This window comes from Littorina saxatilis, linkage group LG7 (genome assembly GCF_037325665.1).
Source record: "Littorina saxatilis isolate snail1 linkage group LG7, US_GU_Lsax_2.0, whole genome shotgun sequence".
Lineage (NCBI taxonomy): Eukaryota > Metazoa > Mollusca > Gastropoda > Littorinimorpha > Littorinidae > Littorina > Littorina saxatilis.
In genome coordinates this window covers 2,339,017-2,355,727 of record NC_090251.1, presented here as the reverse complement: position 1 = coordinate 2,355,727, position 16,711 = coordinate 2,339,017, and the positions used below count along the sequence as shown (strand labels likewise).

The 16,711-nt window shown below is 45.6% G+C and overlaps 2 protein-coding genes across 2 annotated transcripts in view; both read left to right on the top strand.

Moving 5' to 3' along the window:
• Window positions 1-5,388: 5,388 nt before the first annotated feature.
• On the top strand, window positions 5,389-6,588 carry LOC138972032 (phospholipid-transporting ATPase ABCA3-like). Its single transcript, XM_070344872.1, has one exon. It carries the CDS (start codon window positions 5,389-5,391, stop codon window positions 6,586-6,588), a length of 1,200 nt encoding a protein of 399 aa, XP_070200973.1.
• Window positions 6,589-6,942: 354 nt separating this feature from the next.
• The window catches only part of LOC138972031 (phospholipid-transporting ATPase ABCA3-like), a 28,494-nt gene continuing 18,725 nt past the window's right edge, over window positions 6,943-16,711 (top strand). Inside the window, exons 1-3 of the mRNA XM_070344871.1 lie at window positions 6,943-7,023; window positions 7,814-8,167; window positions 12,737-13,051. Coding sequence (XP_070200972.1) covers window positions 6,943-7,023; window positions 7,814-8,167; window positions 12,737-13,051 — 750 coding nt within the window. The remainder of the gene's footprint in view (window positions 7,024-7,813; window positions 8,168-12,736; window positions 13,052-16,711) is intronic.

The following is a 16,711-nucleotide window of genomic DNA, read 5'->3' as shown; positions in this document are numbered from 1 at the left end:
TGATCGACGGAAGGGAGGTGCTCATAAATAAGTCCTAAACTGGGTGGAGATCAGATTTAAAGGCATATGTACGCGCTCCCGTGTTTACAAAGTGTAGTTTGCCCATAATCGATGTCAAACGCACCATAAGACCATGTAATGACGATATGTCGCCATGCGCGGACCATGTATGCATTACAGCTTGTTTAAGAGTCTCAAAAACTTTGGATGTAAACAAAGACGCGGAGTTATTTCCCTTGCGTCAACGCTACCTCTGTTGGCAAATCTATAAATAGGACGATCCAGATCAAAATGAAAATTAACATATCTCAACATTGAAGGGGTCCTAGACCACAATATTTTGCAGGGAACTTAATTCAGCATGTCTCCAGCTGTTGGTAAAGCAATTAGCGTGTATAGTCATCGAGTACATATGGCTTTAAAGATCTCCATAGATCCTGCCAGAACTTGATCGTCCTGTAGATGGTTCCAGTCTACGATCGTCCTGGGAAAATAAGAGTTCCTGTGAAAGCAGCGGCTATTGTCCGTAACACTGTTTCAACACTATTTGTTGACACAAAATCTTGGAAACGCCTTGCTGTTTAGATCTGTTCGTGTTTACCTTGCTTTCGTTTTTATGTGGCCCTGACAGTCAGAAATCAAATTGAATTTTGTACATCTTCGATATGTAGGTAATTGGTAATTAACTCTTGAATCTTGATGATGTTATTGCATGTACAGAAATCGGTACGACAGTCTATTAACATTATATGTATCATAAGAAAACACAGACATTTGAAGTGCATGCTTCATTCAATCCACGTGCGTTTTGCGTGCGGTCACTACTGGGTTCTCTCATTCGCTGCACAGAGCCGTAGACGATCATGTCACATATCTAATGTAACCTAATATTCTAGCCATGCGTGTTGGTACGTGTGTGTGTGTGTGTGTGTGTTTGTGTGTGTGCGTGTCTGTGTTTGTCTACGTGTGTGTGTTAGTGTGTGCGTGTGTGTGTGTGCTGTGTGGGTGTGTGTGGGTGTGTGTATGTGTGTGTGTGTGGAGAGAGAGAGAGAGAGAGAGAGAGAGAGAGAGAGAGAGAGAGAGAGAGAGAGAGAGAATGTATGTGTGCATGTGTGTGTTTTTATGTGTATGTGCGTGTGGGGGGGGGGGGGTAGTTAAGTCGCATACAGCATTGTCTTTCATGTGATTTATTTCCTTGTTTGTCTGTATTTGATTCGGTTTTATCACTCTGGATACAGAGACGTTTCCTGACCCTTGCATCAGTCAAGAGAAAGCATGGATTCAAGACCACTGCCAAAACAAGGAACGTCTTCTGAAGACACGGTTCGCGAAGGTATGAGGCGAAGGGGTGAGGGGGGGGGATATGCCTGCTCGCTTATGTATTAGGTGTGTGTGTGTGTGTGTGTGTGTGTGTGTGTGTGTGTTTGTGTGTGTGTGTGTGTGTGTGTGTGTGTGTGTGTTTGATGAAGTCACAAACAAAATTGTTTTGCAGTTGATTTATTGCCCTTGTTTGTTTTCATTAGGTTATCTCATCCTGGATGCAGAGACTTCCCTGGACCCTCACAATCTCCCGGAATCTGTCCAGGAACAAAGCTTGGATCCCAGACCACTGCCAACACAAGAGGAGTCTTCAGAAGAAGCGGTTCATGAAGGTAATTCACACCCATCAATGTTGGAGGCCCGTGCCTTGGTCGACTGGTCTTTATGTGCGATATGCCAAACAGAAACAGAAGAAAAATTTGTAAATCCGACACAATCAACATTTGCCAAAGCTGGCGTGCAGACTGGGTACGGTCGTGTCGTCGACAATATTTTGAAACTTGAAGCCCTTGGGGATTCGTCTGTGTTTGTTTTGAACAAGGATCTCTTTGAACAAGGTAATGATATGAAGACAACCTTTGAAGAGAAAAAAGCTGTATGGCACAGAACCTGCAGGAACAAATTTGATAACCAGAAAGTTGCTCGTGCTGAGAAGAGATACTTGAAAGAAGAAGATAATGACCAGAAAGAACTTCACAGCCCCGTCAAAACAAGGAGGACGATAGGACCTGTGTGTGACCGCGATGCGGAAAAGATGGTACTTCTGAAAAACTTGTGAACGCATGTACATTTACCATAGACCAAACAATTCGTGAATATGCAGAGATTGTGCAGGACCGATCACTCTTGGGAAAATTATCAGAGGGGGATATGCATGCCTTGGACGCTAAATATCATTCATCTTTCAAGTTGACTTTGTACAATAAATCTAAAAAAGCCTTAGCAGAATGGGGAATTAATGACGCACACGAACAAAATGAGTTAACAGTGTTAAGTCAACTCCTTTCTTTCATTGAAGAAGAGAGAGAAAGCAAGTCCATGTCACTGTTCAAAATGTCTGAACTGTGCAAAGTGTATGACAGCCAGTTTCGTGAGCTGGACTGTTCATATAACAATAAGGTTCATACAACAAGACTCAAAGAAAGACCTCTTCGTATGGTGCCAAATCTGCAAGCTCAAAGGCAAGGGAAAGAAACTGTCCTTATTTTCGATACAGACGTCAGCAGTTTGCTGAATTTTGCAAGAACATTAGATGATGACGCATTTCATCTTGCACGTGCCGCACATATTGTCCGTAAAGATATCCTTTCCAAAGATTATTGTTTTGACGGTACTGTTAAGGTCTCAGCAGACGTTGTTCCCGAAAGTCTGCGTGCACTCACAGGTATGATAATGCATGGAAACGTGTCTGGTTCGACTTTGACGGAGATCAGCAACAAGCAGAAGTCAGTGTCGTCAGTTTCCGAAGTTCTGATGTTCAACACAAGGAAAGGAGACAAGAGAAGTAAACGACCCACATCTTCAAGGTCATTTCACTCAACGTCGAGGGAAACACCACTGGCCAGAAAGAGAAAATGTAAGTTTTACGCCCTCACGGCAAAGCCATTAGGGGCATGTTACAAGGAAAAAATCCGGCTTTGTATGAAAATAAAAAATAAAAATGCAGGGGGAGGGGAGGGGAGGGGGAGGGGTGTAGACCGCTGGCTGCCGGCTGCTAGAGGAGACCTGAAATGAGCTAGGGACCGGGTTGGGTCGTCTTGGGTCAGTGCTGAAATGGTTACTTTATTGGCTGTTGGCCGAACGGACACCCGGGCTTCATATTTTTGCATGCATGTATTCGTGTTTCCAAGGCCTAAGGCTTTCGCTGTGACCCTGGGATCTTTATCGTGCGCATGCGTGCACACGGGGGGTGTTCGGACACCGAGGAGAGTCTGCACAAAGTTGACTCTGGGACACACATCTCGCGCCGAACTTGGGGGTTGAACCCACGCTGATAGTAACAACCGGTTTTAAAGCCAGCGCCTCTACCGACTGGGCAAACTCCCCACCCAATATGTTGGGGTCAAGAAGTTCCATGGAGGGCGGGGGGTATGGAGTAACACATAGTGTTTTGCTCAGAACATTCCCACCCAAGCAGAGCCGCGCTAGGGGTACGCATTACCGTGGAGCTGGCAGTCAGTGCTACCAAATGTCGTCTGTGTCTACCACTCGGTGGTGACTTAATGTGGGTCTATGTAAGCAGATTCCGCGCCAACGCAAGCAATCTGATGCAGAGTCAGGAGGCGGTTTGGTACAAGAGAACCTTAGAGGCCACATCCTCGGCCGTCTAAGGGATCTGTGTGTATGGAGGCACATTTGGTTTCTGAGGTTCAAGCGGAGCTGTTGCCTCTGCTCCCAAGTTCCCGTGTCTCAGGAGGCGTTTTTGGTATGGAAGCAAACCTGTAGGTTGGGGCCTCTGCCTTTCAGGATGCCAGGACTACAAAATGTGTGTCTTGAGACACATTTAGCTTAAGATTCCAGAAGTGGATCTGTGCTGTGCTGGATCTGCTGCAAGCACACTAGAACCAGCTCGCAACAGTTGAGGAACAGATTGGTGACCAAGACCATCATCGGTATCTCTCCGAGTGATGGGTGTGGGCGGAGAAAGTCTCCCAGACTGAGGGCATTCTCCCTTCTGTAGCGGATGAGACTAGCCATCTCTTCCTTGAGAGTGTCACAACCTTCAAACACGTGTGTGAGGTGTCCAGTCTTGCCACACTGACAGACTGCCTTGTCCCAGTAGATGCGGCTGCTGACCGTGCGCAAGCGACGCAACAGGCTCATGGGTCTCGGGGGGAATGGGAGGTGGTGCCCTTTCCTATTGTAGGGGAGGTGTATCCATCCTCTCTCTTCACATGTTTGTGACAGAGTCTGCTCTCTTTCCTCTCTTTTTAGCTTGGCTAGCAGCAGTTTGGCTTCCTGGCAGGAGAGCCGAATGTCTGTCATTGGCATGGTTGACATAGCCGCTGGCCATATATATACTGGCCTTCTTTTATACCTCAGAACAAGGCAGAAGGAAGTCATGTGCTCCTGTGGCGGCTCATGCTACAGAAGTGACATCCAGGCCTCATAAACATCGAGATAGACGGAAGTTCTGTATTGTTGTTTGCGGGAAAGTGAGGTAAGTGATATCAAGCTAATGATCACTCAAAATGCGTGTCAAGCGATTTAGTGACCTTGTTACCTTTCCAATGGATACATTGTTTACTCTGATAAGCAGATATGGATCCATCAAACATTGCTGTTTTGCGAAAGTTTGAGAAGATGTCGCGTAGGCATCGTTTCCCTTTTCGCGAGTAAAACGAACAACACGCGCCCCAAAACCGAGTTTACAATTTGGTGAAAGATGTATTTCTTTCACTGTGAACTTGAGACTGCGTGCTTTTGTGTGTTTAATTGTCGCAGGGGATACTAAAAGGATGTGTTCTTGCTCTGTTTTGCACTTTTACTAACTTGTTAATTTTGTGTGCGATTTTAGAAAATGATGCTTTATTTTTTATGACGAGTATAATCGTGATGATTTAATCAAATTGTCATCCTCTCATGCCATTAGGAATACTAAAGGGCTTTCTTTTTCTTATTTTGCAAACCTGATTCTGACAGAAACTGGCAGTATAGAGACTTTTAGAATTGATGCGTTTCTTTTTATGAAGAGTATAGGTTTGAAGGTCATGACCTTTTCCGATCAGTTGTGTCATCCTCTTATTCGATAGAGAATGTAAAAAGGTATATGTATGCCAATTTTGGTGCTTTGTTCAATGATATGCAATATCCTGCCACGAGTCCCCAGACTAATATTCATTTTTGACGTCATTCCTTTCTGTAACAAGCTGACGTATTATTTTACATCAGTCGAGAACTACCGGCTGCTCGCCTGCCATGCTGAAACAAGCGTGAGGGTAAGCAAACCGATCTCAGTGTTCCTTGTTTCTACATCAAGAGGGGCACATCTAGACTAATGATGACTCGTCGACATATTTGCTAGGAATGCTTCTCGGGCACCAGGACTAAAAGAAAAGCGTCACCATCATGGGGTTTGGAAGACAAGTAGTTCTCGTCATGTACAAAAATGTGTTGCTGAAGAAAAGCAACATCATCGCTACCATCTTGGAGATAGCGACTCCACTAGTGATCGCTTTTCTTGTCTACAAGCTCGGCACCCTAGACGGCGCAGGGGGACCAACAAAGGTCGCGCTTCCAAAAGATTATACACGTGTGTGCGATAGTTACCAACCTAGTATCGAACCCTTTTTCATCCCTCCCTGGAGACAGCCAGGCAATAACATCCTTGGATTTACTCCAAAGACGGCTCTGACCGAAAGGCTCATGTCGCGCCTTGACAGGCAAAGCCCTACAGAGCCTTATTTAAAATACTGGGACAGGATGATGGGATTCTCCAACATGACTGCACTGCTGGACTATTACCGAACGAGCAACTTTACGATGGTGGTCGCTATTGGGTTCAATGGGCTGGAGACGGCCACACAGCTGCCCCTCACAGCAGACTATCACATTCGACACCATCCACAGCGTCCAAACTTTGAAACAGAATTGACATACTCTCCTAGCATGTTAGGGATATCGGATTCTGGAGTGGTTGAAGTTAGCGACAACATTCAGTACCTGATGTCAAAAGCCTTCATAGAAGAATGGGGCGGGAACAGCAACTTTAGCCTGGGCTTGGTTGAGCTACTCCAGCGCGCTCGTTACTCGAATCCAAGGTTTATGCGAACTCTGAGGTTGTACTTCCATCTCCTCATGTTCATCTCGCTGGTGGTGAACGTGCTCCAAAGCACGAAGCTCATTGTGTACGAGAAGGAGCAGAAGCTGAAGGAGACGATGAAAATGATGGGCCTGTCGTCCGAAGCTCTATGGACGTCGTGGTTTTTGACAATCTACCTCTACCACTTTATCATCATGACCACCTTCACTTTGGTCTTCTCAGCGAAGTCAATCACGCCTAACAAGACGCTGTTAGGTGATCTGTCTATGTCACTCTTCTGGGTCTTCCTCATGCTCTACTCAGCGGCCACGACGTCTTTCTGCCTGATGATGGGAACTCTCCTAAAGAAAACCAGCTACGCCGGGGTCGTCGCATGTCTCCTGTTCTTCGGCACGACCTTCATGAACATATTCTTCAACGCCTGGTACTCCACTATGACAAGATGGGAAAAGGTGGCGGCAAGCCTAGTCTTCAGCCACGCGCTGGGCTTCGGCACGAACGTATGAAGTGTTCTCTATATTATTGTCCTTAATTTTTTTTTTTTCCTGCATGCATGTATTAGTGATTTCCAAAGCCTGAGACTTTCTTCGCAACCTTGGGATCTGTATCGTGCACACGCTAAACTGAAGTGTTCCACTTATGAACACACTTTTTTTGTAACCAGTAGTGGAATGCATGAATGGAGACTACCAAGCTAGTTGGGACCTAAATCCAAAGTTCAAAACTACCGCTCTAGTGCGCAATGCATCGCACGATATTTTCAAAAGTTCCGACCTAAGTTGGTGACTAACAGTACTTAACAAGCCCAAATGTCGAGGAGAACTAAATTTCTTAGTTTCGACCTTATTATTAAAACAAAAATGGCGGTGATGTTGCTGCTGCTGCCGCTGATGGTGGTGGTGGTGGTGGCAGTGGTGGTGGTGGTGCTTCTGCAGCTGATAGTGGGGGTGGTGGTGGTGATGATGATGATGATGATGATGATGATGATGATGATGATGATGATGATGGTGAACCTGTTGCATCCACATTCTACCCCAGGCACAAGGCGTTTAGGATAGGTCTGCAAGGACAGCTATAGGTTAATACGACATAGTATGGGGTAGCCAAGAAGAACAACTGCAGAGTTTTAAACAGAAGGGGCTTGATATTTTTGTAGTTTGAAGAGCCTTTCAGAGCTTGTCAGAGCTTTGCTAGCCATTTGGGAAGAGTGCTGCCAGAGTGCCGAAATGCGTTTTATAAGATGCCGCGAGATTCGCAAAGATTCTGATTGCCTATCCCCATGATCATGCTCACCCCTTACACTACAGGCATGCGCAGATTATACCGTATTGTGTGTGGCCATAAGGGCATGCAAATGTGTATGCATCGGGTGGATGATGATGATGATGATGATGATGATGATGATGATGATGATGATGATGACGATGATGATGATGATGACGATGATGCATGATGATGGTGGTGATGATGATGGTGATGATGATGATGATGATGATGATGATGATGATGATGATGATGATGACGATGGCGGTGATGATGATGGTGGCGGTGATGATGATGATGATGATGATGATGATGATGATGATGATGAGAATGATGATGATGATGATAGTGGTGGTGGTGGTGATGATGATGATGATGATGATGATTATTATGATGATGATGATGATGATGATGATGATGACGACGACGACGACGATGATGATGATGATGATGATGATGCCGATGCAGATCATATGGCAGTACGATCTGGCCAACGTGCCACTGACCTGGTCCAAGCTGACCGAGCCAATGGACTACGAGGACACGATGTCCATGATGGACGTGTGGCTGATGCTGCTGGTCGACACGGGCATCCACCTCCTGGTCGCCTGGTATCTAGACAACGTCACGCCCGGAGACTTCGGCCTGCCCAAGCCCTTCAACTTCTTTCTGACCAAAGCCCATTTCTTCGGACACGCGGACTCGAGCGACGCTCGGCACCCCGGCACGGAGGGCGTTGACCGCAAGTTCTTTGAGGCTGACCCCGTGGGGCTAGCAGCGGGAGTCCGCATCGTCCACCTCCGCAAGGAGTTCGGCCACCAGGTGACCAACCAGTCTCGGCATGACATTTGGAAATGCAATGGGAACCCCCTTTTAAGACCTCTCAACATTTTTTAAACTCAGGGAGGGAGTCTTAAAATGGAAGTAACTGTAGAAAAGTTATAAACTGAAAATCTGAACAAATGTGTTCTTTAGAGGGAGGGATTCTTAAAGCCGCCGAATGGTACCGTAAACCAAGAATAGTGACGCAAGAGAATAGAATGTCGTCTTTTGATGTGGAACGTGACGTGTTTCAGAACTTCTTCTTGACATTAACTCAGATGGTCGTTTTCACTGAACAATGGACATTGAAGTTATCATAATTTCAGAGAATTGTCTTTTACTTTCACAGAACTGTCTCTGCTGAAAGACTTGCGATTATGTAACAATGCGTGAGTCGCAATGATCCAGGTAGGAATTATGCACAGTGAATGTGACTCAACTCTTCCTCTTCCAGTCTCTCCCTTTCATTCCCTCTGTTTTCTTCATCGAGTCGTCAGATCAGTTACGTTTTAATCTCAGGGCTGGTGCGGTGTAAACCACTGTGCCTGCAGACACTTTTGCTTCTATCTCGCTAGGGGGTGAAATCTCTTTGAAATTGTAGTCAAAGTTATCCCGTTCTCACAAGTGTCTGCTGCTTGAGTCTCTTGTTGTTTTTCTGCTTAATTGCCATTCAATGCAACCCCCGTCGGTAAGACTTCAGATCCAATTTCTAGGACACATGACTGCGTACAAAAGATTGGGCATGCTTTTTTCTTTTTTGACAATTTGCCTTTTCGCTTGTTGTGTATTCAATTCTTCATCAAAGAATGTTTATGGGAAATATCTCCCTTCAATATTTTTGAAGTGACCGTCTAAAGATGGCGCCCATAAGTGATTAGTCACTTCCTGCGAGATATCACTTGGCTATGACGACTTCCTGCGATATATATCAATTGATATAGGGTGCATGTTTGACCAATGGTTAGTTACAGTTTCGTCATGTGACCCGTAAAAACGGAATAAAATGTTTTAAATGTGGTAATTGTAAAAAAATAAATGAATATAGTTTTGCTTATGGGACGACGGGCGTAGTGGCGTGGTGGTAAGACGTCGGCCTCCTAATCGGGAGGTCGTGAGTTCGAATCCCGGTCGCTGCTGCCTGGTTTCCGATCTCCCAGGTCAACTTATGTGAAGACCTGCTAGGGACTGAACCCCCTTCGTGTGTACACGCAAGCACAAGACCAAGTGCGCCCGTAAAAGATATAAAGATATAAAAGATATCCTGTAATCTATGTCAGAGTTCGTTGGGCTATGGAAACACGAAAATACCCAGCATGCCTACCCAACGAAGGCGGAGTGAAGCTGACTATGCTCTCAGAGTATAGTGTAGGGAACCCAAATGGGCAAACAAGCTCACACGTAACCAGACAATCCTGGAACGCTGAAGAAGAAAAAGCTTATGTGATAAACTATCCACAGGCCAGTCACCAGCGAGAGGTGTGTCTGAAACACGTGTGGTTTGTTTTTCCAACTAAATGCAAGGGTGTTCACTCTTTCTCAACCCATACAAACCCGACAGAGTTATTTCCCCTACATGTATTGAATAGTTTTGTTTGCACCAGGTTGCGGTGAGGGACGTGTCGCTGAAGATGTACGAATAACGTTGTGTTTGCACCAGGTTGCGGTGAGGGACGTGTCGCTGAAGATGTACGAATAACGTTGTGTTTGCACCAGGTTGCGGTGAGGGACCTGTCGCTGAAGATGTACGAATAACGTTGTGTTTGCACCAGGTTGCGGTGAGGGACGTGTCGCTGAAGATGTACGAATAACGTTGTGTTTGCACCAGGGTGCGGTGAGGGACCTGTCGCTGAAGATGTACGAATAACGTTTTGTGTGCACCAGGTTGCGGTGAGGGACGTGTCGCTGAAGATGTACGAATAACGTTGTGTTTGCACCAGGTTGCGGTGAGGGACGTGTCGCTGAAGATGTACGAATAACGTTGTGTTTGCACCAGGGTGCGGTGAGGGACCTGTCGCTGAAGATGTACGAATAACGTTGTGTTTGCACCAGGTTGCGGTGAGGGACGTGTCGCTGAAGATGTACGAATAACGTTTTGTTTGCACCAGGTTGCGGTGAGGGACCTGTCGCTGAAGATGTACGAATAACGTTGTGTTTGCACCAGGTTGCGGTGAGGGACCTGTCGCTGAAGATGTACGAATAACGTTGTGTTTGCACCAGGTTGCGGTGAGGGACCTGTCGCTGAAGATGTACGAATAACGTTGTGTTTGCACCAGGTTGCGGTGAGGGACGTGTCGCTGAAGATGTACGAATAACGTTGTGTTTGCACCAGGTTGCGGTGAGGGACGTGTCGCTGAAGATGTACGAATAACGTTGTGTTTGCACCAGGGTGCGGTGAGGGACCTGTCGCTGAAGATGTACGAATAACGTTGTGTTTGCACCAGGTTGCGGTGAGGGACGTGTCGCTGAAGATGTACGAATAACGTTGTGTTTGCACCAGGTTGCGGTGAGGGACCTGTCGCTGAAGATGTACAAATAACGTTTTGTTTGCACCAGGTTGCGGTGAGGGACGTGTCGCTGAAGATGTACGAATAACGTTGTGTTTGCACCAGGGTGCGGTGAGGGACCTGTCGCTGAAGATGTACGAATAACGTTTTGTTTGCACCAGGTTGCGGTGAGGGACGTGTCGCTGAAGATGTACGAATAACGTTTTGTTTGCACCAGGTTGCGGTGAGGGACCTGTCGCTGAAGATGTACGAATAACGTTTTGTTTGCACCAGGTTGCGGTGAGGGACGTGTCGCTGAAGATGTACGAATAACGTTTTGTTTGCACCAGGTTGCGGTGAGGGACCTGTCGCTGAAGATGTACGAATAACGTTTTGTTTGCACCAGGTTGCGGTGAGCGACCTGTCGCTGAAGATGTACGAATAACGTTTTGTTTGCACCAGGTTGCGGTGAGGGACCTGTCGCTGAAGATGTACGAATAACGTTTTGTTTGCACCAGGTTGCGGTGAGGGACCTGTCGCTGAAGATGTAAGAATAACGTTGTGTTTGCACCAGGTTGTGGTGAGGGACGTGTCGCTGAAGATGTACGAATAACGTTTTGTTTGCACCAGGTTGCGGTGAGGGACCTGTCGCTGAAGATGTACGAATAACGTTGTGTTTGCACCAGGTTGCGGTGAGGGACGTGTCGCTGAAGATGTGCGAATAACGTTGTGTTTGCACCAGGTTGCGGTGAGGGACGTGTCGCTGAAGATGTACGAATAACGTTGTGTTTGCACCAGGTTGCGGTGAGGGACCTGTCGCTGAAGATGTACGAATAACGTTGTGTTTGCACCAGGTTGCGGTGAGGGACGTGTCGCTGAAGATGTACGAATAACGTTGTGTTTGCACCAGGTTGCGGTGAGGGACGTGTCGCTGAAGATGTGCGAATAACGTTGTGTTTGCACCAGGTTGCGGTGAGGGACGTGTCGCTGAAGATGTACGAATAACGTTGTGTTTGCACCAGGTTGCGGTGAGGGACGTGTCGCTGAAGATGTACGAATAACGTTGTGTTTGCACCAGGTTGTGGTGAGGGACGTGTCGCTGAAGATGTGCGAATAACGTTGTGTTTGCACCAGGTTGCGGTGAGGGACGTGTCGCTGAAGATGTGCGAATAACGTTGTGTTTGCACCAGGTTGCGGTGAGGGACCTGTCGCTGAAGATGTACGAATAACGTTGTGTTTGCACCAGGTTGCGGTGAGGGACGTGTCGCTGAAGATGTACGAATAACGTTGTGTTTGCACCAGGTTGCGGTGAGGGACGTGTCGCTGAAGATGTGCGAATAACGTTGTGTTTGCACCAGGTTGCGGTGAGGGACGTGTCGCTGAAGATGTACGAATAACGTTGTGTTTGCACCAGGTTGCGGTGAGGGACGTGTCGCTGAAGATGTGCGAATAACGTTGTGTTTGCACCAGGTTGCGGTGAGGGACGTGTCGCTGAAGATGTACGAATAACGTTTTGTTTGCACCAGGTTGCGGTGAGGGACGTGTCGCTGAAGATGTGCGAATAACGTTGTGTTTGCACCAGGTTGCGGTGAGGGACGTGTCGCTGAAGATGTACGAATAACGTTGTGTTTGCACCAGGTTGCGGTGAGGGACGTGTCGCTGAAGATGTACGAATAACGTTGTGTTTGCACCAGGTTGTGGTGAGGGACGTGTCGCTGAAGATGTGCGAATAACGTTGTGTTTGCACCAGGTTGCGGTGAGGGACGTGTCGCTGAAGATGTGCGAATAACGTTGTGTTTGCACCAGGTTGCGGTGAGGGACGTGTCGCTGAAGATGTGCGAATAACGTTGTGTTTGCACCAGGTTGCGGTGAGGGACGTGTCGCTGAAGATGTACGAATAACGTTTTGTTTGCACCAGGTTGCGGTGAGGGACGTGTCGCTGAAGATGTACGAATAACGTTGTGTTTGCACCAGGTTGCGGTGAGGGACGTGTCGCTGATGATGTACGAATAACGTTTTGTTTGCACCAGGTTGCGGTGAGGGACCTGTCGCTGAAGATGTACGAATAACGTTGTGTTTGCACCAGGTTGCGGTGAGGGACGTGTCGCTGAAGATGTACGAGGGTCAGATCACGGTGCTGCTGGGACACAACGGGGCGGGCAAGACTACCACCATGTCCATGCTGACCGGCTTCCTACCGCCCACCGCCGGCACGGCCTACGTCCACGGGATGGACATCCGCACGGACATGGCGGCCATCAGGCAGAGCTTGGGGCTGTGTCCGCAGCACGACGTCCTCTTCGGCTCGCTGACCGTGCAGACCAACCTCAGCTTCTTCGCCAGGCTCAAAGGTTGCCCCGGGTCCATGGTCAAGGCAGAGGTGGACACTGTCTTGGAGGAGGTGGGGGATAGCCTTTTTTTTCTTTTTACATATATATATATGTTGTAACTATAGACGCTTGGTCTGTGCACCTTGAAGAAGGCCTGCGGGCCGAAAATTTGGATTTAAAAAGATGCGACATTCTGGCTTGGTTTTGGACTTTTTATTGTGTTGTTTAAATAAGCTTTGTTAAGCTTTAAAAAGTTTTCCAGCCTTCATTGTGTGGCGTGATGCAGAGGAAAAAGAGTTTCTTGAATTCTGTATATATATATATATATATATATATATATATATATATATATATATATATAGAGAGAATACTACATGGCTTGCTGTGTCGTACCAGATTTACACGAGTTGTTTTTTTGAATATTGAACTGCGAGCAAAAGCGAGCTGTTCACTATTTGATAAAGCAACGAGTGTAAATCTGGTAAGGAACAGCAAGCCATGTAGTATTCTGTTTATCCTACATACTGTACTTACGTGTATTTTACTGAAAATGTCCTGCATTCGAGGCAGCTAAATTGAAGACGCTTGTTTTAGAACCTCGATCTCTTCTAAAGCCTCGTGCAATCTATTACGTCAAAGCAAAGAAACGTCACTCTGAAAGTGTGGCGTGACGTGTTAGTTCTAAAGATTCATCGAGGGTAATTAGCGAGCGCAATTTGTGTTTCTATAATGACGTTTGTCTCGGTGATTTTGGCATCATAAGCAGTGGAAAAACAGGTCCCTGCCAGACTTGCTTGACATGACCTCATTTACATGATATACACACGTGTGATTTGAACGATTATTATCTCACGGGTGTCTCTCTCACGTATGTAGGATAAATCTATATACGGCTTGTGTGTGTCCGTGTGTCCGCGATGCACGGCCAAAGTTCTCGATGGATCTGCTTCAAATTTGGTGGGCATATTCAGGTAGACCCCGGACACAATACGGTCGAGGAAAATTTTCAACACGTGCTCTCAGCGCGCAGCGCTGAACCGATTTTGGTTTTTATGGTTTTTCTGTACATCCATTCCCAGTACTGTGTTCCATTACAGGTACTGTCTGCTACAGGCTGGCTCCAGCTAAAAATAACTGGGAAGAACCACTCCCCTCCCGCCTATTTACCCTTTCCTCTCCCATTTCCCTCCAACCCCTTCCACCCACAGTGGCGCCTGAAATAGGGCCAGACCCACTCTTCTTTGTCTGCAGCTAGCGTGCGTGGCCCTCTCTGTTAGCTGTGTTGATAAGGATGCCGCGAACAGAGATAGCAGTGGTTCAGAGTGCGGGATAATTGGTGGCCCTCCCTGCCTTTCGGAACTGATGTTTTTAGTGTGTTTTGCCGGGCATCTCTCAATAGTTGTATTTATTGCAATGCATGCCACAATTCACAAGACAGAAGAAAGGATACATGAGAGAATTAGAAAAAGTGTGTCCCCCCCCCCCCCCCCAAGTATATAATTATGCGACTCTTTGCACTCTGAAAAAATGTGCATGCTGCATTTAAAGAAACACCCTGAAAAACATGTGCATGCTGCATTTAAAGAAACAGGAAACCCAACATCTCAAAGCACGGCACAATATATAAGACGGCAGAAGACAACACAGTAAACAAAACATCCTAAATGTGCCACAATAAAAGAACACAAAATAATGAAAGATAAAGACCAAGGTAATCCCCAAGTACATACACATATATATACAACACTTTTACAAAATATATACAAACAGAGTATATCGAAATATATACAAACAGTAGAGTATATCGTATTTACATACATATTATGCCAAGGTCTACTAGTAGAAGTCATTGATGGTGCGTATGTAAAGCTTGTTTTGCGTTTATATAATTATAAAATTCAAAATAGTGTAGATAATGTCAGTAACATATAAGAAAGAAAAAAAATCTTACGGGATTCATGTTCATGAAAATTGTTAGCTGCATGTGAATAAAACAAAAAAAAGCTTACCTCACGGCCCTCCTATACAAGTCTCACAAACTTGTATATATAATATACCACAGGAGAAAAAAAAGTAGCTCGCGCGCGCTCACCCAAATCCGCGCGAAGTGCCACATGATATTAGCCCCAGACAACACATAGGCGGATAATACATGTATGTCAATCGTATGAAACAAAACATGCCACAATTTACAAGACAGAAAAAAGGATAAATGAGAGAATTAAAAAAGGTGTTTGCTCTTCAAGTAAATAATTATACCACACCTTACAGATCTGAAAAACACATGCATGCTACAGTTAAATCAACAGGAAACCCAACATCTCAAAGCACGGCACTATCTATAAGAGGACAGAAGACAACACAGTAAACAAAACATCATAATCAATGTGTCACAATAAAAGAACACAAAATATTGGAAAAAAAGACAAAGGTAATCCCTAAGTACACTGATATATATACATGTACAACACTTTACAAAATATATATACAAACAACAGAGTATATACAGTCGTATTTAAAAACATATTATAGGCATGCGTATGGTGCGCATGTGAAATTTGTTTTGCGTTTATATAATTCAAAATAGTGCAATTAATGCCTGTAATATAAAAGAAAGAAAAAACGGTCTTTCAATACATGTTCATGCAAATTGTTAGCTGCATGTGAAGAAAACAAAAAGCCTACCTGACCACGACTGGTATCATTGCAGCGCCATACATCAGTAATCCAATAGCAGCACACAAGTCGATTTGAAAGTTTTTCAACACAGTTTTTCACTATTGTTCTCACAAACTTGTATATATACCACAGGAAACAAAACTCGTCGATCCGACGACAATTTAACATTTGTTTCATTATCGAACAGACAAAACGAAACAAAACAACACAGCACAACAGTTGGGGTTGTTATTTCTCTGAGATGCTTAAGAAAAAAAAAGATGACGTGCATTGTAATGGAATAGAGTGGGTGTAATTTCAAACTAAACGGTTCAAATGTGAGTGTAAACACACTCTTTTCGCGGGATCACATTCCCTCACACGCATGTGTACTGTAGCGAGTGCCTGTTCCGAGAACCTGCGCGTGGGTTAATTCACAAAACTTACCGCACAAAACTGCTCCAGAAATCATACACAAACACCTGTAGCCAAACTTGTTTTCACTCTATCACACAGTTAAGACTAAGTACTTACGGACGGCAAAATAAAAACACAGTCGGTGGCTGTTATCAGTATTCAGTGTGATTATAAACTGATATACAACGCGCAAATTCTGTTTCTTTTAACAGGAACAAAGAACAAGGCATGAGTGCCAGTGATATTAGTATTACCACAAAATCTAACAAAACGAGTCGAATGGCTAAACTCTAGTTTGCACCAACACAATGCCTGTATATTCAAGTAACAAAATATACAAGATGAACATAATCCCAAGCGTAAGTCACTGAAACGATCCCTTTTTCACACCAAGAATCACGTATTTTTTCAAACTGGCGCCATGGCACACACAGCTGTACAGTTCCAGAGTAGGAAGCACGAAGCCTTTGTGTGCTGTGCTTTCCGCGCGAAAGGGAAAGGTCACCGGCCGCGCGCGGCAGGGTCGGCTAATAGTAAGCCAGCCAGCTCCAAGAAAAGTTCAGCTGAAAGTGCAAATCTCGCCACCAAATGGAACAGTAACTCTTCCTTATCTTCTCCAGTGTTTTGTGCGTTTATCTCCCTTCCTTCGTACGGTC